The sequence below is a fragment of the Corythoichthys intestinalis genome, chromosome 8 (assembly GCF_030265065.1).
Source record: "Corythoichthys intestinalis isolate RoL2023-P3 chromosome 8, ASM3026506v1, whole genome shotgun sequence".
Classification (NCBI taxonomy): Eukaryota; Metazoa; Chordata; class Actinopteri; order Syngnathiformes; family Syngnathidae; genus Corythoichthys; species Corythoichthys intestinalis.
Genome location: NC_080402.1, coordinates 51,203,709 through 51,230,102, shown reverse-complemented (window position 1 = coordinate 51,230,102; position 26,394 = coordinate 51,203,709). Strand labels below are relative to the sequence as shown.

Genomic DNA, 26,394 nt, shown 5'->3' with positions numbered 1-26,394 from the left:
GCTGTCAACCTTCCTTGACGTGACTGCACATGTGTGAGGCAGTGTATTCACTGTAAGTATTCACACATAGGAGTGAAGTGAATGGCATATTCCATTTCTTTTTTTTTGCTATCCATTTTAACCTGTTGAGGGTATCAAGAAGTCAGAACCTGTACAATCAGATTTTCAGGAAAAGCCCCACTAACCCTGAATAATGTCTGGATTATAATGATGTATGTGTACAGTGTGCAGGATATTTAGTGATATATACACATGCAGAACATTTTTTGTTGTTGTCTTTTTTTGTTATAGCATTTTCTCTGGATGGAAGTGGGATCAGCTTTGCAGACCTTTTCCGTCTGGTGGCTTTCTACTGCATAAGCAGGTACTGAGAAATACGAAGTAAAAATAAAGTTTACTTCCTTACTTAACAACAATATTTATTTTAATTAATGTGATACAAGACCACTGGGGGGGTCATTTGATGAGAATACTGTTATATTTTTTATATCAGTAGATTACGTCATATTAAGCTTTAAAACCATGAAATAAGTGAACTGTAGATTGAGCAATGTACTCAGACAGACTTCAAATAAAATGCTAAATATTCATTTTGTGTTCATGATATATGTAATTAAGATATTAATTCAAAATGTATGTAATAGGAACAGGAAAATCAGGATTATAAGGCCATTGGAATAAAGAGCATTGGGGACAATTATTGACAAAATGCATATTTACCCCAAAAAACAACAACCTTGTTTTGATGGAATTATATCCATTAAAACATGGAGCTTTCTTTTTTTCTTTAATATTCTGTTTTTCTGAAAGTGTTATTAATGCTCTACAACCTTTCTTACTTTAGGGACGTGTTGTCCTTCCCTCTCAAGCTCCCAGAAGCCATTGCATCTGCGAAGACACAAAAGGATCTGGAAGAGGTGGCTCAACTTGGACCAGGTAGTCTAATATATTGCTTTGTTAACGCCGCCACTTTTTTGGACTCACTAATTATAATTAGAGGCCTTTAACCAAGGGGATGCTAAGGGGATAAACAGGGACAGTTTTTCTAGTCTGGACACCCAGGCATCCAGGCCACGTCAGACAGCAGCGGGGGCATACTAAATAAATGGAAAACTTTGAGAAAACAGTAAAGTGGTGCTGTTTAGCATAAAAAATAACCTAGCTTCAACATCACCAGTCTTAAAGCAACACTAGGTAACTTTTCAACCTTTATAAAATATTTTCATAACATTTGTGATATGTCGACTGGCAACTAGTTGAATGACACCTCTTTTATATGTTCAGAGGATCTGTATCGCTTTCACTGGCACAAATGAACTTTGTGGAGGGGGGCAGGTACCCTGCTTCCACAAAATAACTACAAATCTTACAAATATGCTGACTGCTTTACGGCATACGTCACTTCCTTTGAGAAATCGATGTGAGCGCTTACGCGCGAATTCTGCAAAGATGGATGAGAAACAAAAGAGACAAAAAGTTTTGTCCGAGGAGGATGAAAAAAGGGAGGCTATCAGGGATAAAAGGATACTCAAGAATAAACATTGGCCTGGCTTTCACTCGCTGGTGTGACCCCAAACCAACCGAACTCGGCAGCTCTGGCAAGTTCAGAAGCCACACAGTTGCTAACTGTAATATGCTATTGTTTAGCCACAACTGAATTCATTATCCTATTACTATTCATCCTTTGCACAGCTGCTGAAAACAGAAATGTCGTCTGCATCTGACTCTGAGATCGTGATTTTATGACACTGTGCGGGTGTGTGCTGGTCCTCATGGGAAAGAGTCTTCCATGAGGCAAAACACGATTGCTTATGTCCACCAATGTGCTAAAATCGACCAAAACTGAAGAGTTACCTAGTATTGCTAGTATTGAGTTGAGACCCAAAAAATGAAGAGTTGTTATTTGTCTTTAAAATAAACGTAGCTTCAAATAAACAGAATTAAAATACTATGTTTTTTTTGCGGGGGGTACCATCTAATGCTCCTTCCATTAGCGCTCTCTCGCGATAAACCGCTGTGTTTTGTGAGCCACGTGCTCAGGGTCCGAATTTCCTGCATCAACATGTTCTGCTAAGTCTAACATGCCCGTTATTAAATCCCCGAGAAAGCTGATGAAGAACCTAGGCAATCGTTGCCATGTTGGGAAGGAGCATTATCTTGACTCCGTCACTCCAGAGCCATGTAGCTTGACTCGCCCAACTCAAACCCCGCCTAGTTCACGCCCACCCACTGAGTTCGATGAGCCAATGACAGATAAAATTATTTAATGCGGCCACACAGGGAACAAGAGTGCAAGAAATAAATAGTGAAATAAATAACTAAATGAAAATTTAAATAAATAAATAGAAAATTAAATAAATAGATATATATTTAAATAAATAAATAAATGAGTGAAAAATATTAATACAAATTGAAATAAATAAATTGAAATAAATAAATATTGAAATAGGAGCATTTAATGACACTTTTAATTATCTTTATGTGTATATATGTAATTTTTTCACTCCTGTCCTCCATATTTTAGGGGGTTTTGCGCCAGTCAATCTACTTCAGAGTGCCATATTTTAGGTCAAAGGGCCAAAGACGTTTTTCCTGAGATTGTGTATATCAGCCCAATCCTCCGTGTCTTTGGGCCCAAAGCAGTGAGTTTTCTGACAGCTACGACAGAAGCGCCTGCAGCCTCCATTGTGGTGGTGCTCAAAAACGTTTACATTTGTTCATTCTACAAGTTAATTCACAGTTTATTTGTGCACTACAGCTCAATAAATGACAATAAATGCCACAGTCTGCTGCTGGTTGCCAGTCAGTAACTTTTTTGTTCTCCTAAAGATGTTGAAATCTTAGATTACAAAACTTTGAGGTCAATGACTCACAATTAGCCATTATTATTATTCAATATATCAATTCCCATGAAAACAGTTTGTTTACATGTGAACCGCACTAGACTCTAAACCAAGTGTCCAAATTCAATGAATAATATTTATTTCTTTGCCATCATAAACCCATAAAACAGGAAAAAAATGCAAACGCCGATAATCCGACTTTTTTTTTTCTTTTTTTGAGTTGGTATCAATTTGTTTTTCACTGTAGGACACATGTCCAAATGGCTCGGTCAAATTAAGATATTGCTAACCACTGAAGTAAACTATGCGTCATATTCATACCTTTAACTATAATCCAATGTGGTCAAATTTCCTCATTCTTCCCCATATGTGGATGTTAACTGTCTCCTCTGTAACTGGTCAAGATTTTTTGGAAGAGAATATTTAGCCAAAATACTAAGCATAGAAAATTGAACAGTTGGCATAATGACTGCTACACCAAATTATTTAAAAGGTTTTAATGATATTTTAGGGGGTCTGAAGTTGTGCGGAAGCCCCCCTAAGTGACTGAATTACATCACTGCATGAAATGGTGTTATTGTACTGTGTGCTTGCATTCCATGGAATGGAGGTGGTTTTTGGCCTGAAATGAATGCCTCTGCTATTTCTCAAAACCTAATCATCTCAATACGATTTCATTATGGAGAAAAAGCCTATAATATAGTCAAAATTTGCACACCACTCATGAGACTCAAACAATGTCAAACAAACTATCGTATGCTAAAGCTTTCGTACAGTCTCTTGTGGTCATGCAGTCTTCAAACAATGGGAAAATCAAGTTGATACAAATCACCAAATGTGACAATTTTGAATATAAACATTTTCCCTGTACTAAAAAAAGCTATCTAATCCTTTATAACGTTTGTAATATTTGTTGTTTTAGTTTTGATGGCCTTGGTGAACCCATATAAATACCACAGGCCTCATTCCGTCTAAAGGCACAGAGGAACAGAAATATGACAGCAGCTGTCCAGTAATGTAACAGTTAACGTTTCCATTTTTAGGATATAGTTCATGTCATCGCTGGAGCTATTATTGTAATCAGGGCACGTGAAGTAAAGCTTGTCTTATTTATCCCCTAACTAGGCATGTACCGGAGATTTTGACGGTGTGATAACCCTAAGCAAAAAAACCAGGGTTTCACTGTTTCACGGTATTGCAATTGTAGCTCTAAAATGTGTTATTTTGAGATGTATAAGTTTAAAAAAATTCAATTGAACAGGATTTTTTTATTTTTCACAACATATTTGCAAATTGGAACATCAACATGAAAAAATATTAAAATAAATAAATAAAATAACAACAACAACAACAAAAACTGAAATAAATAGAACTACGATAGAGTAAATAGAGCGACAGAGGGCGTGTGTATGACTCGTATCATTATTTACACATGATAAACACCCCCCACACACACCTTCACGAAAGAGAAAAAAATACCACAGGCTGTATTATGAAAATGTTATTTTGAACCGACGTTTACAATGGCTTTTCAAAAACAATACGCTTATAGTGAGGAAACAAGTTAGTGGTCTTGGCATGCTAACTAGCCACGTGAATAGCCTCGTTAACAAGCTTACATTATAGTATTTGTTTTACCTTCGCTAGACTCACGAAGCACGCTAGAGTGAACTCTCATAGCTGTCGAGAAACGTTCATGACAGCATGTACTTACCTTAAATTTTGTGTAAAGTGACGAATGAGATCACGTAAATGTGAAATGTTGGACGTATTGCCTGCACGTCAGATGTCCTTCCCCTTAGAAGCCGCAGCCGTCGGTTTCTTTCCGGTAGCCGAAATACTAATACCTAATACTAATACCATACTACCCACTGTCTTTTTTGAAGGGGGAAAAAGCTCAGGTGTAGTGTCACCGACGGACACAGGACAGAGCAACAATTAGAGCTAAGCCATTTCTCACTGCATTTTTGGGACATAAAAAATGGCTAATACCATACTATATGCTATATATACAGTGCCTTGCAAAAGTATTCGGCCCCCTTGAATCTTGCAACCTTTCGCCACATTTCAGGCTTCAAACATAAAGATATTAAATTTAATTTTTTTGTCAAGAATCAACAACAAGTGGGACACAATCGTGAAGTGGAACAACATTTATTGGATAATTTAAACTTTTTTAACAAATAAAAAACTGAAAAGTGGGGCGTGCAATATTATTTGGCCCCTTTACTTTCAGTGAAGCAAACTCACTCCAGAAGTTCAGTGAGGATCTCTGAATGATCCAATGTTGTCCTAAATGACCGATGATGATAGATAGAATCCACCTGTCTGTAATCAAGTCTCCGTATAAATGCACCTGCTCTGTGATAGTCTCAGGGTTCTGTTTAAAGTGCAGAGAGCATTATGAAAACCAAGGAACACACCAGGCAGGTCCGAGATACTGTTGTGGAGAAGTTTAAAGCCAGATTTGGATACAAAAAGATTTCCCAAGCTTTAAACATCTCAAGGAGCACTGTGCAAGCCATCATATTGAAATGGAAGGAGCATCAGACCACTGCAAATCTACCAAGACCCGGCCGTCCTTCCAAACTTTCTTCTCAAACAAGGAGAAAACTGATAAGAGATGCAGCCAAGAGGCCCATGATCACTCTGGATGAACTGCAGAGATCTACAGCTGAGGTGGGAGAGTCTGTCCATAGGACAACAATCAGTCGTACACTGCACAAATCTGGCCTTTATGGAAGAGTGGCAAGAAGAAAGCCATTTCTCAAAGATATCCATAAAAAGTGTCGTTTAAAGTTTGCCACAAGCCACCTGGGAGACACACCAAACATGTGGAAGAAGGTGCTCTGGTCAGATGAAACCAAAATTGAACTTTTTGGCCACAATGCAAAACGATACGTTTGGCGTAAAAGCACACAGCTCATCACCCTGAACACACCATCCCCACTGTCAAACATGGTGGTGGCAGCATCATGGTTTGGGCCTGCTTTTCTTCAGCAGGGACAGGGAAGATGGTTAAAATTGACGGGAAGATGGATGCAGCCAAATACAGGAACATTCTGGAAGAAAACCTGTTGGTATCTGCACAAGACCTGAGACTGGGACGGAGATTTATCTTCCAACAGGACAATGATCCAAAACATAAAGCCAAATCTACAATGGAATGGTTAAAAAATAAACGTATCCAGGTGTTAGAATGGCCAAGTCAAAGTCCAGACCTGAATCCAATCGAGAATCTGTGGAAAGAGCTGAAGACTGCTGTTCACAAACACTCTCTATCCAACCTCACTGAGCTCGAGCTGTTTTGCAAGGAAGAATGGGCAAGAATGTCATTCTCTCGATGTGCAAAACTGATAGAAACATACCCCAAGCGACTTGCAGCTGTAATTGGAGCAAAAGGTGGCGCTACAAAGTATTAACGCAAGGGGGCCTAATAATATTGCACGCCCCTCTTTTCAGTTTTTTATTTGTTAAAAAAGTTTAAATTATCCAATAAATGTTGTTCCACTTCACGATTGTGTCCCACTTGTTGTTGATTCTTGACAAAAAATTCAAATTTTATATCTTTATGTTTGAAGCCTGAAATGTGGCGAAAGGTTGCAAGGTTCAAGGGGGCCGAATACTTTTGCAAGGCACTGTATATATATATATATATATATATATATATATATATATATATATATATATATATACACACACACACACACAGACAGTATTTGATACACTGCCAATGGGTTTTCCCACTGACTGTGTATCAAATACTTGTTCTCCCCACTGTGTATATATATATATATATATATATATATATATATATACTATATAATATGACGGAAAATTTTAGTGGTTTTGAAACCGTGACTTTTACATACCTCAGTAGCACATGCCTACCCCCAACTTTGTTTTACTTCGAAGTACAGTGGTACCTCTACACATGAATGTAATTTGTTCCAGGACCTAGTTTGTAAGTTGAAATGGTCGTATGTCGGGTGAGATTTTTCCATATAAATAAATACATTATAATTCGATTAAATCGTTCCAACACCCAAGAACAGACACCAAATCCTTAATAAATACTACTGGTACGATTACAAATAACAATTACATGTAGCTAAACAAACATATTACAAAGACAAATCGTCATAAAAATAATAATAATTGCACGAATCGGGTAGTAATGTGTTGTTTTGCATGCTGTTTCTGAACGCGCCCTGTGATTGACGAGATAGAGAGAGAGAGAGGTGCGGCAGAGTAGGACGTTTTTCCTTTTTCTCATGTTGTTGTTGGCATTGGTTATGGCGGACAGTAGCCGTGTTGTGCTGCACAAGTTCTGAAATAAATGATTAAAAACGTGATGAAGCTGGCGACGTCCTTGCTGATGTTACAGTAGTAATAATAATAATAAATCGGAAATAATAAAGTGTTTTTATTGTTACATTCACTGGCGATTGATGGTCAGAGGAGACTGGACATACAATATTTTCGAGCCAGATTACTCACACGCACGCTCATATTTTTTCTATCATTTCCTTCTTAATTGTAGTGGTGAGCATCACCTTTTTCCTTTTTTCACCATCTGCACTAGTGATCATGGGACAGTGTTAATTCCTCTCGCAAAAAATCTGCCATGCGTCCGTCTTGTGGGAAAACAATGAAATGTCCAGGCTGTCATAAATTGTAGTATTTCGAGGATTTCATCATACAGTGGTATGAAAAAGTATCTGAACCTTTTGGAATTTCTCAAATTTCTGCATAAAATCACCATCAAATGTGATCTGATCTTAGTCAAAATCACACGGATGAAAAAACAGTGTCTGCTTTAACTAGAACCACCCAAACATTTATAGGTTTTCATATTTTAATGAGGATAGTAGGCAAACAATGACAGAAGGGGGGAAAATAAGTAAGTGAACCATCAAATTTAATATTTTGTGCCCACAACCCCCTTTGCTTGAGGTTGATGTGTTGATTTTGGTGAGCTGTTCCGTTTTTCCGTTTTCCGCTTTAGCACACACTCTAGCTTTTTTTTTTTTTTTTTACCGCTCTGAGTATTCTGCGCTGAACTCTTGGCGTCATCTTTGGTGGACGGCCACTCTTTGGGAGAGAAGCAACAGTGCCAAACTCTCTCCATTTGTAGACAACTTCTCTGACTGTCGATTGATGAACATCCAGACGTTTTGAGATGGTTTTGTATCCTTTCCCAGCTTGATACGAATCAACAATCCTTGATCGCAGGTCTTCAGACAGCTCTTTTGACCTAGCCATGATGCACATCAGACAATGCTTCTCATCAAGACAATTCTTACCCGGTGTGTGTTTTATAGTGGGCAGGGGAGCTTTTAACCACTCATCAGTGATTGGGTGCACACCTGACTTAAAATGTTTGGTAAAATTGGTTTCAATTGCTCTTTAAGTTTTCTTAAGCAGAGGGTTCACTTACTTATTTTTCCTTCTTCCGTCATTGTTTGCATGCTATCCTCATTAAAATATGAAAACCTATAAATTTTTGGGTGGTTCTAGTTAAAGCAGACACCTGTATTTTCATCTTGTGTGATTTTGACAAAGATCAGATCACATTTGATGGTGATTTTATGCAGAAATGTGAGAAATTCCAAAAGGTTCCGATACTTTTTCATACCACTGTATGTTGAGACAAACGACGAGTCATATTTTACGTCGGATGTCGAAAGGATAGTATGTTGAGATACCACTGTACTTTAACATCTCTACTGGAAGGATCTCTCTTCAAAGAGTAAAAAAAAAAGTCAGACATACAAAACCGTTACAATTCATCATACAAAATGAAATACTATATTTTGACTCGTTAAAAAGACATACGCTATATTTGTGGTGAATGTTAAATGTGAATTTTAAATTTTATCCATTTACTCAAACAAAAGCAATCAAAAACCCAGAAACAGTATTTTCTCAGCTGTTTTCAAACAGTTGAAAGAGAACCAAGTTGAAAGGGGAATTGAGGAACTGGAAATGCATCCACTATGCTGTTGTCGACAAGTGCCCGCCTACTCTGTGAATAACATTGGCTACTCCCTCTCTGTGGCTATATGACACACCAACTGGATCACAGAGAACAGGCACAGAACTGAGTCACTACTGTGTCTCAGCCACCGGCAAGAAGAAGGCAACTCTTTTAACAGGGAATAACTTCAAAAACTTGATTAACAACCTTTGAACTGGTGGTGAGAACACATGAGATTGAGTTTGCGTCCTCAAATTCTTTTGAAATGTTTTTCTGTGCAGAATATTGAATGGGTTAACTATGCCGGTCAATATTTGCCTAAGTGTTGCTGTCATTTTTACAGGCTTTTGGGACTCTGCCCTGTGCAGCCAGCGCCCTAGCTCCCAGCCTCCCTGTCGCCCTTCGAGCCGTACTCTCAGCCCCCAAAGGAGCAGCAGGACCAAGGAGGACGAGGGGTTGCGACCAAGTCACACCGGGCCCCACTGTGACAGCGCACCACCAACATTATGTCACCGGGCTCCTTCCTGTCGAAGTGAGAGAAGACATTCCAGTGCTACTCTCTGCTTTGTCAGCCCTCTATTTTTCCAGACACGCCAGCACCACCACCATCGTGAGCCATCGTCACATGAGACTAGAAACGTGTCTATGACACCGACAAGTGGCGACCAAGCCAGTGGCCAGATCCCTGACGAGAAAGTAAAACGCAAGTCACACCCCCCTCCTCGACCACCTCCCCCTCGCTTAATGCAGCGCAGGCGACCAGCCCCACCTCCACCTGGACCTCCAGCACTTACAACCAGACCCAAGAGCATGCCAGTGGCTATTCCCCTAGCCCCAAGGCAACAGAAGGCCCGTGTCAGGCGCCCGGCACCCCCTCGACCAACAATGGGTACTAAGCACAGCAGCCCACCCAAAAGTGCAAGCTCACCAGTCCCTGTGCCTTCAAAGCGACCACCTCCAAGACCCGATAAGCCGGTTCAGACATACAACTGCCACATTGCCCTTGATGATGAGACCATTGCCAACGCCTTGTCTCGAGTCAAGCTCCCACCTTCTGTTTCGGATGACGTTCTTCTGGAGAAAAGTGGTACGAGTCCGTCCATCCAAAATGAGAGAGAACTTCAAAGACTCAGTGGCATGAGCATGTCTACTTCTTCCTCTGATTCATTGGAATTTTCACAATCTCCTGGATTTTCCCTGGACATAGGCTCCGGCCAGTCGTGCCATCTGAACCATCAAGAGACTGTAGAGGATAGCAGTGAGGATGAGGATGACGATGACGGGGAAGAGGAAATAGAGGAGGACTATGGGGTGGGCCTAGAAGCTGACCTAGAAATGCGTCTCCGTCAGTCCTTCAAAACTAGACGGCGGAGGGTAGGTGTAAGCCTTGGTGGGGGGTCATTTATTCTTCCCAGGGCTTTGAAGGGACGCTTTCGCAAGGTTAGCGGTATGCTCACCTCCCTGATGACTCCAGAGAGACGGGCAGTGAAAAGGATAGCTGAATTGTCCAGGGATAAAAGTTCCTATTTTGGCTCACTGGTCCAGGACTATATTAGCTTTGTGCAGGAGAATCGTGGTTGTCACACATCAGGAGAGGATTTTCTGCAGACACTCAGGCAGTTTATGACGCAAATGAAAGCTTATCTGTGCCAAAGCTCTGAGATGGACCCTCCAATAGAGTCACTCATCCCTGAAGATATGATTGGTAAGCCATTTATGCTCTCATCTTTAGAAATCTTTGCGTTGTAAAGTCGTAAGGTACGTGGGCGAGAATTTGCATCATGGTTTGTCAATGCTAGCGTGTGTGCGGTTAGTCACCCAGTATCACTTCTGTCAGCTGTAATATACTATAGAGCTGGCACAGACAGTTATTTTTGATTTTTAACTAATCACCTATTCTTTTTTCGATTAGTCAACTAATCGTCACATATGCAAATCTTATGTTATTTACTGTTGTTTTTCATTTTTCTTATTCTGAGCTTAACATTTTGTCTGCGCTTTGAATGTGCATTGGAAATCAAAACTACTTACTATTAGAGGTCGATCGATATGGTATTTTCAAATGCAAATATCTAAAAAAAAAAATTTCAGCCGATTGCTGATATCCAAGGGCAATTTTTTGATTCCGATATCCCTTTTTTTTTTTTTTTTTTTAAAGCACGTATATTATAAAGTCCATTTCTAAAAAAAAACTGCTTCAACAGCTTCAACATTAGCAATGACCTGAGACTTAAAGGATTAATTCGGTCTAGTGCTACCAAACTAACGAACACAGCACTTCTTTTTATGATAATACACACTCAGCAAGAACAATTCATACTGTTTTTTTTTTTTTTTTTTTTTTTTTTTTTTTTTAACAGTTCTACATTATTTTCAAATAATTAAACACACCGGGACGTCACGACGATATGTGAACAAGTGAGAGTTTAAGAGGATGCTCGTCATGCTAAAGCTAATGCTAACGCGAATACTACACTAACGTTATGGTTACATTTAGAGTGTAAGGATCACTCAGTAAAGACCTTAAAAAGCTAAAGCAATATAGCATATTCTCTCATGCAAGATAAATTACAATATTTACAAAACAGGCAAGCCTGAAGCTTCCTGTAGCAGCCTGCCTTTAAGCTTTTGCAAGGTTCATCTGGGGTCCTACCATCCGTCAGTGGCGGCCACAGTTGCCCACACTGATGCCCGATCAAAATCTTTTTTTTTTAATCACCCCAAATCGACCCATACTTACTATACTACACATACTATAACTGTACAGCTATTTTTTTTCGACAGCTAAAGCAAATTTTTGCAAATATCTGATTTTTGATAATAACAATGATAGTCTGCTTTCATCGAGGACTATAGAAGTAGGAGAGTATTGTTAATTTATAGTTTTAGGTTAAAAATAAAGTCTCTAAACAGTCGATTACGAAAATGGTTGTCGATTAATTTAATGATAAATTAGTTGTTGATTCGCTAATATTCTATCATTTATGAGTAAAACATTCTGTCTTTGCTTATATCAAGTTTTTTTTTTAAATTACATTTTTCATTGATGAAAAAGTGAGGGTTCTGTCTAGCCTTTATCTTGGAAATTAAACTACTTGTGTTAAATATGAATGTGCTTTAGTGCAAGTGTTAAGTAACAGTGAGGACACTGTGTTATGTCCAGGGACTTCTATTCTTAGCCTCCACATGTTGGCAGAAAATGATCGCCGCCTATTGCTAATATCAAAGGGTGATTTTTTTTTTAAAGACAGGCCTGACTGGATGAGTGACATTCATAGACGTTCATATGAAATCGACAGTATGCAATATAATTGCATCATTATGCGACAAGAATAATGTATGAATAGGGGGAATGCGTATTTTCGTGTCACTTTTGTTCATTGTATATAATAACAGCAATGCTTTGTTCAGAGAAGAAGCTTTCATAAAATGTCTGATGTCATCATGCATGAGGGTTGTCAGAAAAGCAGAAGTGGAGCTAAGCACGTGAATGTTTCCCACTCACAAGATTCCACTCAAAAATGCATTACAGACTGATTGTATTGTTCACCATAACTTAAACAACAAAACGCCATTACCACTCATTCAAAAAAAAAAAAAAATCCTGGGTGCATTAAATTGCACACTTGAAGTAAAGACTAAACTTAACCAGATTTGTTTGGAGCAGTGTAGTTTTTGGCAGCCCTTTTGACCCCTTCAGACCTGAGCATGCAGCTGAAGGACATGACGCGTTCACGTCTCTAAACCAATAAATATACTGAATTTAGTTGCTATTGCCACTTTTGAGAGATAATTGGACAAAACTTTACCCATTGAAATCAAATCATGAGGTTGAGCACGCCCTCTTTGCCCAAAACGCATTTTCAAAAAGGCAAATGTAACTGCTCATTTCTTATTAAAAACACATTAACATTAAAAATAACCAATAAAAGCGTGAAATATCCCTGACCAAAAAATGGCACTTTGTTCTGGTGTTTGAGTAAAGTAAAAATAAGAATCAGAGATTTTTTTTTTTTTTTCAGGTCTGAAGGGGTTAATTTCCAGCTTAGTGTTTTGCACAATAATGCTTATTCGTCTTAGTCATATTTTAGTAATTTCAAAATATGTTGATCTTTGTCTAGTTTTTGTTGATGAAAACTAATTTCGTCAAAGTTTGAGGCAATGTTTACTCAAAATGTTATCGTCTGTAAAATTAAAAAAATTTAGTCCAAAAATAAATAAAGGCTTCCAACAATTTCGAATGAAAATTGACAGAGGAGCACATATTCACCGTCTACAAGGACCATGCCAACTTGGTGATAATACATACTCAGCAGGAAAAAGGTACATTATTTTCAATTAATTGTACCCACCTGGATGCCACGAACTGTATGTAAAAAAAGTTGTCCAAGAGTTTAAGAGGACGCTCGTCGCTAGCATTATCCTAATGATAATGCAAAGGTGAATGCAATGCTAACGCTATGAGTTACATTTAGTGTGTGATCATTACTCAACGCAGACCTTTAAAGGCTAAAGCAACCTGGCATATTTTCTCTGGCCAAGATAAGAAAACAAATCTTACCGTGCGTTTCAAAACATGCAAGCCTGGAGAGTACACTGGTGAGTTGCTGGGGGGCGCAGCACATCACATGAGTGACACAACAAGCTACGTTGCAGGCTCACTACACATAAAAATGTTACACATTGAGCACAGTCGTTTGATCATTAATTCATTTGACGGAAACTATAAAGCATTTTCGTCATGTTCTCTTATCATCAGATGAAAACTGGCATTCATCTGGTTACGTTTTAGTCTCCTTGACACATTTTTAGCTCGTTATCGCCTCATCATTGTCATGAAAAAATAGTTCGTAGACGAAATATTTTCATTTTCGTCATTGTTGACAAGGGCAACACTGCTTTGGACTATAACAACACAAAAAGCAGTATATCCAACTTTAGAACTGTTTCAGTTCAGAATTCAATCAGATCTGATGTGGTTTTTTGCTTCAAAGCCAACAATTTATTAAAATGTTACAAATACATGTTTTTAAATCAGTTATAATCAACCAGCAATGTTGAGAAATGTAAGAGATTGGGTGGCCATATTAGATTTTTATGGTGAGTTAATTTTTCTTTTCTATAAAGGGCAGGCCTATTCTCGGATGTCTACTCTACTTTACTGATAAATAAAGATTGCTTTAAAACTAAATGTTGCTTGATTTTTCTTATTCAACAGAACAGGTGCTGGAAAAGGCCATGCACAAGTGCGTGCTGAAGCCCCTGAAGACTTTCATTGATGTGGCCTTACATGACTTCCAGGTAAGAGATCATCTTACATTTCAGCCTCACAGTGTCACACTGCAAGGACAAGGATAAATGGAAACTGATCCAGGGCACGCTTTAAGATAAAATAATATGAGATATTCCGTATTAATCTGAATGGCGAGGGGTAGAGCAAAAGGGTTTTTTTTCTGCACCTTAAACATATTCAACCTGGGATGTTGTCTAAATGAATTTCTGTCAAGGTACAATAGTACCATAGACTTCATAATGATATTGGTGGGACACATTCCCAGACACTACGCTACGCCCTGAAGTAGGGGGCCGTCTCACACTCCGCTTCAGTCGGTCGAAGTCGGTCGCAGTTATTCTCAAACACATGCAGCGATCCAACACCGGATTTAGGTTGAAAAAGTACGAAATCTGTACCACATACAAACAGGAAGGGTTGTCTCAGGGGTGATTTGTTCGAGGATTCAAGGTAATTATTATATTTTCCGTACCATGCATGCATTTTGAAACGTTGTGAAAATAATCAATGGGAGAAATTAACCGCTACGGCATTGGCGTCCTAATTCGCAATATTTACGTAAAATATATGCCGACTGCCCATTTTTTGGGCTTTTTACCAAGAATCGAGACGTGTTTTACGTCCATATCTATAAAGAATTCAGGGATTTAAGCATTTATTCACAAAAACTTTGAACGTAAAAAGCAATTTGTTGTGATAAGGCGGTGCCACGGCGGCTTAAAGACATACATTCGACATATACGTAAAATAAATGCTAACTGCCCATTTTTTTTTGCTTTTAGCCAAGAATCGAGACTGTTTTACGTTCATATTTATAAAGAATTCAGGGATTTCAGCATTTAGTCACAAGAAGTTTCAACGTAAAAAGCACTTTGTGTTTCCACTCGGTCAGCGTTGACGGAGATAGGCCCCCTATAATCGGCCCCACGCCCCATGTCCCGTCAATATATTATGAAGTCTATGATAGTACGTAAACGCTAAGTGATCTCAGGAAGATATTTCAACGGGAACTGACTCCTTGCTATAAATTCTATCACGTAAACAATAGGTTAGAAGCTATATTTTAACATGTGCATAAATCTGGTGTGGCTGCTGGTGTAAGTCTTAGTAAAGGCAGGTTAGACTAGATGTCGGTAATTTAGTGGATGACACTGGGTGTTAATAACTGACTTGAGTATCAGCCGATCAAGTCAGCTAATCTGATTCCCATTTAAATTTTTCACCAATTGTAATCCAGTGGCTTGGTGATGAAGTCAAGTAAACCACAATTTATGTTTTTACTCTCTATATGGAGTCGGGTTTTTTTTTTTTCAAGGGGGGCTCTTGAGCACAAGTAAAACACTCACAACTGTATTTTATTGGCAGTAGAAAGTACGACATAGCAACATTTACAAGAAGGTGTACAAAAAAATGATGATTCTGCGTGATTCTGCGGAATGTGGAAACACAATTTGCGTCATGTCATTCTCTGCGCATGATGACATTGCAAAGCATCAGAGTCAGACGGAAATATGCAGATGGAGTACAACTAAGGGCATAGGTTTGGTTGCACAAATTGTCACCACCAACTTTTGAGCAACCTTATTTGCATTATATAATGAGTTCAGTTCTATAGGTTGTTTAGATTGTCTTCCCATATGTTGTAAGTATTAAAATGACTCTACCATTATTAAGTGAATTATTTTCAGTATGTTCAGACTTAAATGTACCCTTTTTCAGTTGCTGAATTTGCCAGTCCATTTTGTCCCCTCAAACGCACATTTGATTAGCTGATGACTTGCATTTATTTAAATTGTATTTTTTTATTTTGTACATTATTTATTTAAAACATATTTTTAATTCTAGCCTATGCAGGCATTGTTTTATAATAATCATACATTAATCATAGTTGAGGCTAAACCTTTTTTATTTTTGTTGCGTTTAGTTTTGCAAAAGCAGTTGTGTTTTACCTGAAGGAAGGCTCCATTTTTATTTGTCTTTGTCATACCCTGACTAAGTAGTTTTTTTCGGTGACATTTATTTATGTAGACAGACTATGTTGAGTGCTCTTAACACATGTTTATTTTTTTGCATTCCTGAATGGCTAAGAAATTATTAACAAGTGGGTATTTATTGTATGTTTATAATTTAAGTACATTGCATATTGCAATCCTAATTTGCAAATCCAAAATAAAATAAAATCCAGACATTTATTCTGGAAGTTTTCAAAATGTTTAGGAGTTTAGCCTATCAATTAATTTGGTTCATAATTGTGAGAAATGTAGCCCTGACCCCTGATCTGTTTGTTCTTATTAATGTCCCAGCAAAAAGCAAACCTACGCCCTTGAGTACAACAATGTACGCTCATGCATATAAACGGAATATTCCGATTGTCTTAAAAAACAGAATTTGACCTCAACTCAAATGCAAATGTTGCTTCGGTAGGATCCTTCATTAATTTTCATTCATTTGTATACAGAGTACAGCACAGTGATCCCTCGCGACTTAACGCTTCAAACTACACGCCCATAGTACATTGCGGATTTTTTTTTTTTCAATTAAAAAAAATAATACAGATGAGCTGTCCCGAGCCGATCGCGTTGTCTCAATCACTGTCCCTCCCTCCCTCTAAGTGCTCCTTGTTGGTCAAGCAGTGCACTGCAGTTGCTTATTAAAGTTAACGATAATTGACAGACGTTTAATGTTTGATCTTACCACAGATGCCTGTAAAGCGCCACATGCATCAATCATCGTTTAACTTGTTAAACAGTTGCTGTTGCAACTCATGTGTAAGTGAGCAGCTTGAGCGGATTTGAGTGGACTCATTCAATGAAGCATTTAATAAAGACAAATATTTTTCTACTTTATTCTTGTTTAAAAATAATTTGGTGGGACACTAACATGTTTAAAATATATAATCATTACATTTGAAGTGCTTTAAAACATTGTATTAAAATATATATATACTAGTACATAAAAGTTTTTTTTTTTATTATTATTCTTTGGGGAAAATTTGAAAAAAAAACATGTCTTATATACAGTATACTGTATATTCCTTTCCAATGCTAAATCTGAATAAATACATTGAACACACACAACAGGGGTGGGGGAGCTACTTCACGGTTTTTCACTTATTAGCGTGTTCTGGGTCCCATTAACTGCGAAAAACGATGGATCACTCTACTGTCATCCTATGTCTGAATGGTGACATTTTGTCAATGTAATTTTAAGCTATTAAGATTGGAGTGACTTTTTTTGCATTGTGTTTTGGGTTTTCAATGAATATGAGATGTATTTGATCTAAATTTACTTTGTAAATTTAATATATTTATTAGCCACGTCACAATCTGTATGTACAAAACATCAATGATATTGTTTAATCGTGCCGTTTTCACTGGCACTTTTCACTTGGTTTTCACTTGGAGTCAAAAGTAATTTCAATTGGCCGTATTGTGTGAAGCGTAGAATTGTTGGTTGTGTTAGCAAGTTTAGGAATTCTTTTGCGGCAGGGTCTTACGCGTGGAGCCTCACATCACCACACAATCACCTCATTGAATGTGCATAAGAGTTCACGCAGTAATTGTACGAACTGTATAAAATGAGTCTTAATTTCACTCACAACAATAATGGGTGTTCTATTGGTAAAATACCAACCTACTGTACATTGTAACCTGTTACACTACAGAGTAGTTTTTGCCACTCACTGTTTACCAGTACTTGTTTTCTAACTTACTCTGAAGTTCTAAATGAATAGATAAATAAATTAATCTCAAACTTCATTTTTGTTTTTCTCAGGTGAATAGTGGAGATTGGCAGCAGATGAAAGAGAACTTGGCCTTGGCTAAGTCTAAGAAGCCCCAAGAGCTGGGCGTGGATGGTGCAGTACCCCCTGACTCCGTAGCGATTGAGAAGATCCGACAAAAGTTCCTTAGCATGAGAAAGATGTACTCACCTGAGAAAAAGGTGTCAATGCTGTTACGTGTGTGCAAGCTCATCTACACCATCATGCAGGACCACTCAGGTATAGAAAACATTTCGATTTGAAAAATAATTTGAGCATGAAAATACAAACTTGGATGAATTTAAGCCCTGAAAATTGCCACTCGTATGTCTTTTTGCAAGATTAAGCACACTGTGGGACATCGCATTGCTTACCTCCATGAAGTTTGCTCCTATCAGATGCAAATTTATTTAACAAATGATGGCAATCATTTGTGCTGTTTGCGCTTGTTTTTTGCTGCAAAGAATTTTGTTTTTATGATATTTATAATTCTTTTATAGGTCAATCTGAGATCAACCTGCCCCCCATTTAGATCGAAAAGGCTAAAAATTGTTAATGTCATGTAAATGTCAATTGTTTATGCTTCGTTTATGCTGTAAAAAGTTTTGTTTCTGCTACTATCGTTTTTGAGATATTGAGATAATTTAGAGTGGTCATGTCACGCAGCCCCCCATTTGTTGCAAAATGGGCCCGAAATGGTGTCAATCGTACAGTGCTGCTCAAAAGTTTGTGAACCCCCTCAACATTTTGGAATTTTCTATTATTTCAACCTGATTTCCTAATCAATCAATTCAGTAGTTTTTTTTTTGTTTTTTTAACAGTTGTGTTGTCGAGACTAAATTAAAAAGAGTTTTCATCAACTGATGTAGGTGCAAAATTGAACTGTTTGGTCACAACCAAAACCGCCATGTCTGGCGAAAAGTCAACACTGCATACCACCAAAAGAACCTTCTCCCAACAGTGAAGCATGGAGGTGGGAATGTCAAGATCTGGGCTTGCTTTTCATCCTCAGGACCTGGACAACTCCACATAGTCCAGGGAATCATGAATTCTGAGGAATATTGTCAAATCCTAGAACATAACCTGACGCCATCTGTTTTGAAGTTAAAGCTTGGCAGAAGGTGGATCATGCAACATGATAATGATCCAAAGCATTCCAGCAATACAACCAAGGAATGGCTGAAAAAGAAGAAGATTCGTGTTCTGGACTGGCCCAGTCAAAGTCCTGACCTAAATCCCATTGAAATGCTGTGGCGGGACCTGAAGCGAGCAGTTCATGCCAGACGCCCATCAAACCTCTCTCAACTGACTGCGTTCTGCAAGGAAGAATGGGCAAAAATCCCCCAAAGTAGATGTGAGAGGCTGATTAGTCACTACAGAAACCGTTTGGTTGAGGTAATCTCTGCAAAAGGAGGCGCAATATCCTATTAACTGAAGGGGTTCACATACTTTTGCACACATGATATCTGAGTTTTTCTTAAATCAACCACTTTTGTTAAATAAAGAATGACAATATAACTATTTCTTTTGTTTCAGTCCATTATTTGGAATGTCAGTATTGTGGATTTGGGTATAACTTAACATTTAATAAGGTTATTTTAGTTTTTTTTACAAAAAATCTGACCATCGCTGTGGGGTTCACAAACTTTCGAGCAGCACTGTATATGCTTTGTTTGTGCTGTAAAAAATTTAGTTCGTGCTGCTATCGTTTTATAGATAATTAGATACTGTATTAATTTCTAGTGATGACGTCACTCGCGGCTGTTCCGTATCGAACTCCTGTGGCTGCTTACCAACTCTCTCAATAACAGAGGGGTGTCTCAACAACTAGTGCAAATGTAGTTGAGGTCCATTTTGCAGTTAATGGGGGGCTTGAGATATTAATTTTGAGGGATAACGAGACTCGCAGCCTCCTATTTACCGCAAAAAGGACCCGAAGGGTTGCCATTCATTTGTGCTACGCTTGCGCTAGTTGTTGGACATGTGACATATTTATGTCACACTGCTGTTGCCATAGTGTGCATTTCCTGTGGGTGTGGTATTACAATATAAAAGGAATCTCTGTGATGTTTCGGTGACATATACAGTGGGGAGAACAAGTATTTGATACACTGTCAATCGGTTTTCCCATTGTCAGTGTATCAAATACTTGTTCTCCCCACTGTATGCTGAGAAGCACACTGAATAAAGAAGTGTTGTTCCATGCAAGTCTCGGCCTTACATGTACTCAGCTTAAGGAAGTACATAACACTCCTCCGTTATTGAGAGAATTGGTACGCACCGTCAGCCGTGACGGAGGTGCTGCGATTGACGTGATCACTTGGAATTAATATCAATACCTCAAAACAATAGCAGCACAAATGAACATTTTTATAGCACAAGCGAGCACAAACGCAACATAAACGAATACACCATTTCGTGTCCATTTTGCAATAAATGGTGCATGTGTGACGTCATCACTCGAAATTAATATCTCAATACCTCAAAAACGATAGCAGCAGCCAGCACAAACGAAACTTTTTACAGCAAAAACGAAGCACAAACAATTGACACCATTTTTAGCCATTTTTAACCAAAATGAGGGGCTGGTTGACCTCAGATTGACCTATAAAAGAATTGTAAATATCTTGAAAGCGATAGCAGCACAAACGAAACATTTTACAGGCCAAAAAAGCACACATATAGCACAAATGATTGACATCATTTTTATATAAATTTGCGTCTGATGGGGGCCAACTTCATGGAGGTGCATTTATTCAGTTCCAGATTCAACTTGTAGCCTCAAAGTCTGTTGCCCTCTCCTTGACCGGCGTTCACATCACACATACCTGCATATCTGCTTCCTTTCAGGGCGGATGTACGGGGCTGATGACTTCCTGCCCATGTTGACATACGTGGTAGCGCAGTGTGACATGCCTCAACTGGATATAGACATCCAGTACATGATGGAGCTACTGGATCCGTCTCTTCTTCAAGGAGAAGGTTACTGCTTTAATTTAATATACTCAATGAGTTTTAACATATGTGGTAGGAAGTATCCCCCTCTTTTGCTCTTTCCAAAATACTTCCAACTACTCGCACAGTCCAAAAATATGCTTAAAGCAGTAATGTGAAGTAAGGTTGGCCAACCATGTTTTTGAATAATATCAATGGCTAAACACTTATAAGCATATTTTCATTATTTTTTTTAACGCAGCCCTTCCAGATTCTTTGTTCAACCCATAGCGACGCCCTTGACAACGAAAATGCTTTTCTTCGGCAATCTTCGGAAATCTTCGGAATTTACGTCACACCGGGAAGTGAGGGAAGTGCGCCATAGAACAGTATTGTTTGTTGCATTGCTTCTCTGTAAGATGTCACGGTGGTGTGTGGTAAGCCTGTCGCAATATGCAATAATTCCATTTATCGCGCGATAAATAAAAATGAAGGCGGTCATTTTTCCGCTGCGATTTATCGCCTCGCGTGCACGTGCGTGCGCGCGTGCGGCAGACGTGCTGTTAATAGTTCGGATTCCTCGTTACCAACTGCGTCCGGCAAAAACTAGCGCCGGAGCCAATCGTTCCCATTATATCCTATTGTTCAACGTATACCGGCCGCGTCAGTGCTCCAGAGTGACTGTGGACCACCTACGGCGCGCCGGTGTTGTTGACGTGTGGGCGCTCCCGTCAGGAGTGACATTTCACGCGGGGCGGCTATTTTTCGGCAAAACGCCGGATATTTACAACAAGTCCGCCAAAACATTGTTACCGACTTGGCTGCTACGAACAACCTCGCTTTGACAACGAACAGCTGAATGAAATTAAGAGGGCTGTGCTTCAAACTCGTCCTGTTTATGAAAGTGGATTGTAATATGCTGGTGTTGTGTAGTAATGAGCAGATGTGACTTAAGCGGCACTTGCTAACTTTTTTAATAAGCGCACCCACTACATATCATGAAATGGCAAACTAGATGTGCTACATCCCATGCCATTGGCTACGTGAGCCCAGAGTGATTATGGGACACGAAGTCCATATACTACATCGATGAATTCTAAACTGTCATGACTGAATGGAGGTTAAGAAGGCCAAATCAATCCATACCAGTGACTATAGATAATGTTGCAAATATTGTTAATTCAGTACATGACACAGATGGATTCGGACCACAAATAGGATGTCTTGCTCATGTAGTAAACCTAGCTGCTAAGAGAGCTGTAGCAATCAACAGTGTACCCAGCCTCACTTTACAAACTGTAAAGACTGTCCTCAGCACTTTTATACAAATTTTTTTCAGATCAGTAAGAAGTAAGCACATAAATATTAAGCACTAAAATGCATGTTTATATGATGGCAATTTATTTTTTGCTTGTTAGCAAAAAAAAAAAAAAGAAAAAAAAAAAAAAAAAACTATTATTTTTTTTACAGAGCATTAAATGTATTGAATCGGATCGAAAATCGTGTCCCCCGTATCAAAATTCGTACCGAACCGTGACTTAACTCTATCGTTGCATCCCAATGGAACACCATTGCAGAAGCTATGACGGGAAAAGTTTCCTTTTGCCTAAATGCTTAAGTTATTAAGTGCAATTAAAAAAATATTTTTTATTTAAACACATTTTATTTATTCTATGTTTCTGTGCGGTATCAATATTGTTGTTTTTAACTTAAGAGGCATGGTCTATTGTTTTTAGTTGTGATTTCTTAAAAAGTATTTTTGAATTTAAGAGTACATATTTATCGCGTTTAAATGGGTGTACTTGATCTACTAAAATATACTGTATTCTCACTGTGTTATTGTAAATTGGTTAAAAAAAATTGGGGGGCGCGCAATAATATCGCATATCGCAATAATTTATGAGAACAATTATCGCACACTAAAATTTGTTATCGCGACAGGCCTAGTGTGTGGCTATGTTTTGTTCTCACTCAAACGAAAAGTTGTATGAGTGGCCAAAGGATAGCAGGGCACGTAAATGGACATCTTTTGTTCGCACGAAGCCAATGAATTTCACGCCATTATCGAGTAGTGTTCTCTGCTGCAAACACTTCGAAGAGGCCTGCTTCCTTAACCGGTCTGCTTATGATCAAGGATTTGCCAAAAAGTAAGTGTGATTTTTGGATAGATGACTGATGACTTTGTCAAAGCAGAGGTGCCAACTGTTGTGGAATGAACAGTATAAGCTAGCGACGTTAGCCGAAAGTTAACTCATGGCAATCCCCGATCATAGTTGTTGTTGTGTTCGCTAGGTTAAGCGTGTTTAAATTGTGCGTCATCTACGATCTTGTCCAAAAGAGTTAATCTACTGTCAATCGGGAAATGGGTGTGGATGTGCATATAAACGGGTCGGCGTCGCGGTAATTCACGGTCAGGTTGCAGTAAGAGACACACACCGCCGGTGAGTTTGTGCACATTTATTTGTATTTGTATTATGTATTTTCACCTTCATGCTTCAAGCATTGCATTGCATTTGTAGGGTTCGCTTGATAGCCTTCTAGTTAGTGTTTCGCCGCTTCGCAAGAGCCGCTGACAGGTGACAAGTGTTGCTTTTAATGTCTGCTGGCAACGAATCAGCGAACGCGCAGGTCACGCAGTAGATCATGGGAAATGTAGTCCCGGGAAAACACTGAAGTGGTGCTTTGTAATGTGGGGTGGCGTGGCTCAGTGGTAGAGTAGTTGTCCCCCAACCCAGAGGTTGTGGGTTCGATTCTTCGCCCTGATGAACTCGCCTAAGTATCCTTGGGCAAGATACTGAACCCCACATTGCTCCTGGTGCTGCGTCACCAGTAGGTGAATGGCGAGATAGTGTAAAGCGCTTTGAGCGCCTTGAAAGGTGGAAAAGCACTATATAAGTATAACACCATTAATCTGTTCACTTGTGTGAAAAAACTACATTTCTTCACGCCATTAGACGCCACTTCCTCCCGAGAGCCGCGAGCCGTGTTGTACTGATTAGCTCCATGTGTTAAAAAAAGAAACAAAGTTGTCGGCACGTCGTGTTTTTGATACATGTGTAAGCAAAAAGCTCATAACAAGACACTGCACGAGCCGTTTAAGAGACGCTGGGACTGGAGAGCTGTGAGTAGTAGGAGGCGAGGGGGAGATGAGCGAGAAGCAAAACTTTGCGGCCGAATGTGGCGGCAGTCCGCTATTATTTTGTTTTCTTATTGTTGCTACAATTAAGTGGAGAAAGCCATCAACGACTCATCTCCTTCTTTCCCCCCAACGTTTTTATATTATTATTTTATATGCACGAGAGCTGCCGGATCTGCCAAAATGAACATGAAGTCTGACTATTATTTTTTTTAACAATGTCATCAGATAGACAAAAACATAAAATTATGTGCAAATGCCTGCATCTTCAAATCATGAAAATAATAACAGCCTATATCTTACCAATCTTGTAATCTCGATGGGTCTTTTATCCATTCCATGTCAGGTAGTGTAGGCACATTGTTTGCATCCTGATTAGCGTCTGGCTAATACATGTTAGGTCCAACATAAAATTCCAACCTCCTCTTCTTCCTCCAACTCTTCAAAAACTTGGATCTCCTCCCTTGCGCTCGATCTATCGCTGTTTGAATCATTGTTTGAAGGGCTTTGTATGGCGGCCGTATGTATGGAGCTGCCATCGCTGTTCCCGGTGTGACGTATCACTTCCGGGTTCGTCCCCTTTCAGGCTCGAACTTATTTTGTCAAATATACAACATATAAATGATTTTTTCATGCTTTATTTGTTGGACAATGTTTAATTACTTTAATTGTGACCCTATTTGGCATGTAATGAAATTACTTCACATTACTGCTTAAATTGTTTGGTTGAAGTCGCTTTCTCTGAAATGTTTTATCTTTAATAATAGCTCTGATAATAAAGACAACATTAAAATAGTGTTGCAATGATTAGTCAATTAATTTGAGTAATTTGATTAGGAAAAAAGCTTCGAATTAATTTTTGCTACTTCGATGATTCGTTTTAATTAGAGGGGCATAGTAATGGTTTGTTTTGAAAGTAAAAAAGTTTAGTTTTATTGCTTTGGTAAGATAAACTGCTTTCTGGTGTCATCAGTGAATATGACATAACTCGTCTAGGCCGAAACCAGCTGCTCCCTGTTCAGGCCAACATAAGGCTTGAAGTTTTTGTTTGAGCTAATATGTTTATGTATTTGTAACTTAGTTTTGAGGTATATTTAGACTTTTTTTGTGGGAAGATGTGTTTGAACGATTTGTTAACAGAATTGCAAAATAAATAAATTAATAAATTAATTAATAAAAAAATAGGGTAGCATTTTAAATTTATTAAGGGCTACTAAAATTAAATATCAATTTGACTAATTAGACATTTAAACTCCATTTTTTTGTTCTTGTGTTGAATTAGATCCTAATGTTTAAATACCATTTAATGCTAAGGTCAACTATGTTAATTTATTTTTAAATGAATTTATTTTTAAATGCATTTATTGTTCTTGTGAAATGAAAGTGCAACTCTGTATAGTTTGAAGAAACACTCATGGATTTTGTATTTGCATTTAATGCTCTTTTGAAAGTGCAATCTTGGCGCCAATGGATGTGCAGGTCAACATAAATGTTGATGCAAGCATACACACTTGTTTCTTTGTTTTACATCTCCTAAAATTACTCGGCAACGCATTAAATGTTTGTTATCCGATTACTCGATTTCTCAAACTAATTCATCCATTGATTAATTGATTACTTAAATAATTGATAGCTGCAGCCCTACATTAAAATTAGGGCTGGCAAAATTATCGCGTTAACGGGCGGTAATTAATTTTTTAAATTAATCACGTTAAAATATTTGACGCAATTAACGCACATGCCCCGCTCAAACATTGAAATGACAGCACAGTGAAATCTGTGCTTGTTGTGTTTTTCGGAGTTTTGTCGCCCTCTGCTGGCGCTTGGGTGTGACTGATTTTGTAGGCTTCAGCACCCATGAGCATTGTGTAAATAATTATTGGCATCAACAATGGCAGGCTACTATTTTATATTTTGACTGAAAAGTTTGCAAATTCTATTAAAACGAAAACATTAAGAGGGGTTTTAATATAAAATTTCTATAACTTGTACTAACATTTATCTTTTAAGAACTATAAGTCTTTCTATCCATGGATCGCTTTAACAGAATGCTAATAATGGTAATGCCATCTTGATTTATTGTTATACTAAACAAATACAGTACTTATGTACCGTATGTTGAATGTATATATCCATCTTGTGTCTCATATTTCCATTCCAACAATAATTTACAGAAAAATATGGCATATTTTATAGATGGTTTGAATTGTGATTAATTGCAATTAATTACAATTAATTAATTTTTAAGCTGTAATTAACTCGATTAAAAATTTTAACCTTTTGACACCCCAAATTAAAATATATTGTTAATAAAATTGATGCTGTGAAGGCTAAACTATTGAAGGGTGGTCACTGGAAAAGTCCTATACCAAGAAGTTAAACTTAAAAGCTCAGAAAAGGAGGAAATTCCAATCTGTTAGACTTGAATGGGTTGGAAAAGGTTCAGAG

General features: G+C 38.3%; 1 protein-coding gene across 3 annotated transcripts in view; it reads left to right on the top strand.

Moving 5' to 3' along the window:
• The window catches only part of LOC130920001 (ras and Rab interactor 2-like), a 58,766-nt gene that overhangs the window by 24,676 nt on the left and 7,696 nt on the right, over nucleotides 1–26,394 (top strand). For all 3 annotated transcript variants that reach the window (XM_057842715.1, XM_057842717.1, XM_057842716.1), the window contains 6 exons: nucleotides 292–364; nucleotides 845–936; nucleotides 9,167–10,528; nucleotides 14,042–14,124; nucleotides 17,891–18,116; nucleotides 20,727–20,858. In XM_057842715.1, coding sequence (XP_057698698.1) covers nucleotides 292–364; nucleotides 845–936; nucleotides 9,167–10,528; nucleotides 14,042–14,124; nucleotides 17,891–18,116; nucleotides 20,727–20,858 — 1,968 coding nt within the window. The remainder of the gene's footprint in view (nucleotides 1–291; nucleotides 365–844; nucleotides 937–9,166; nucleotides 10,529–14,041; nucleotides 14,125–17,890; nucleotides 18,117–20,726; nucleotides 20,859–26,394) is intronic.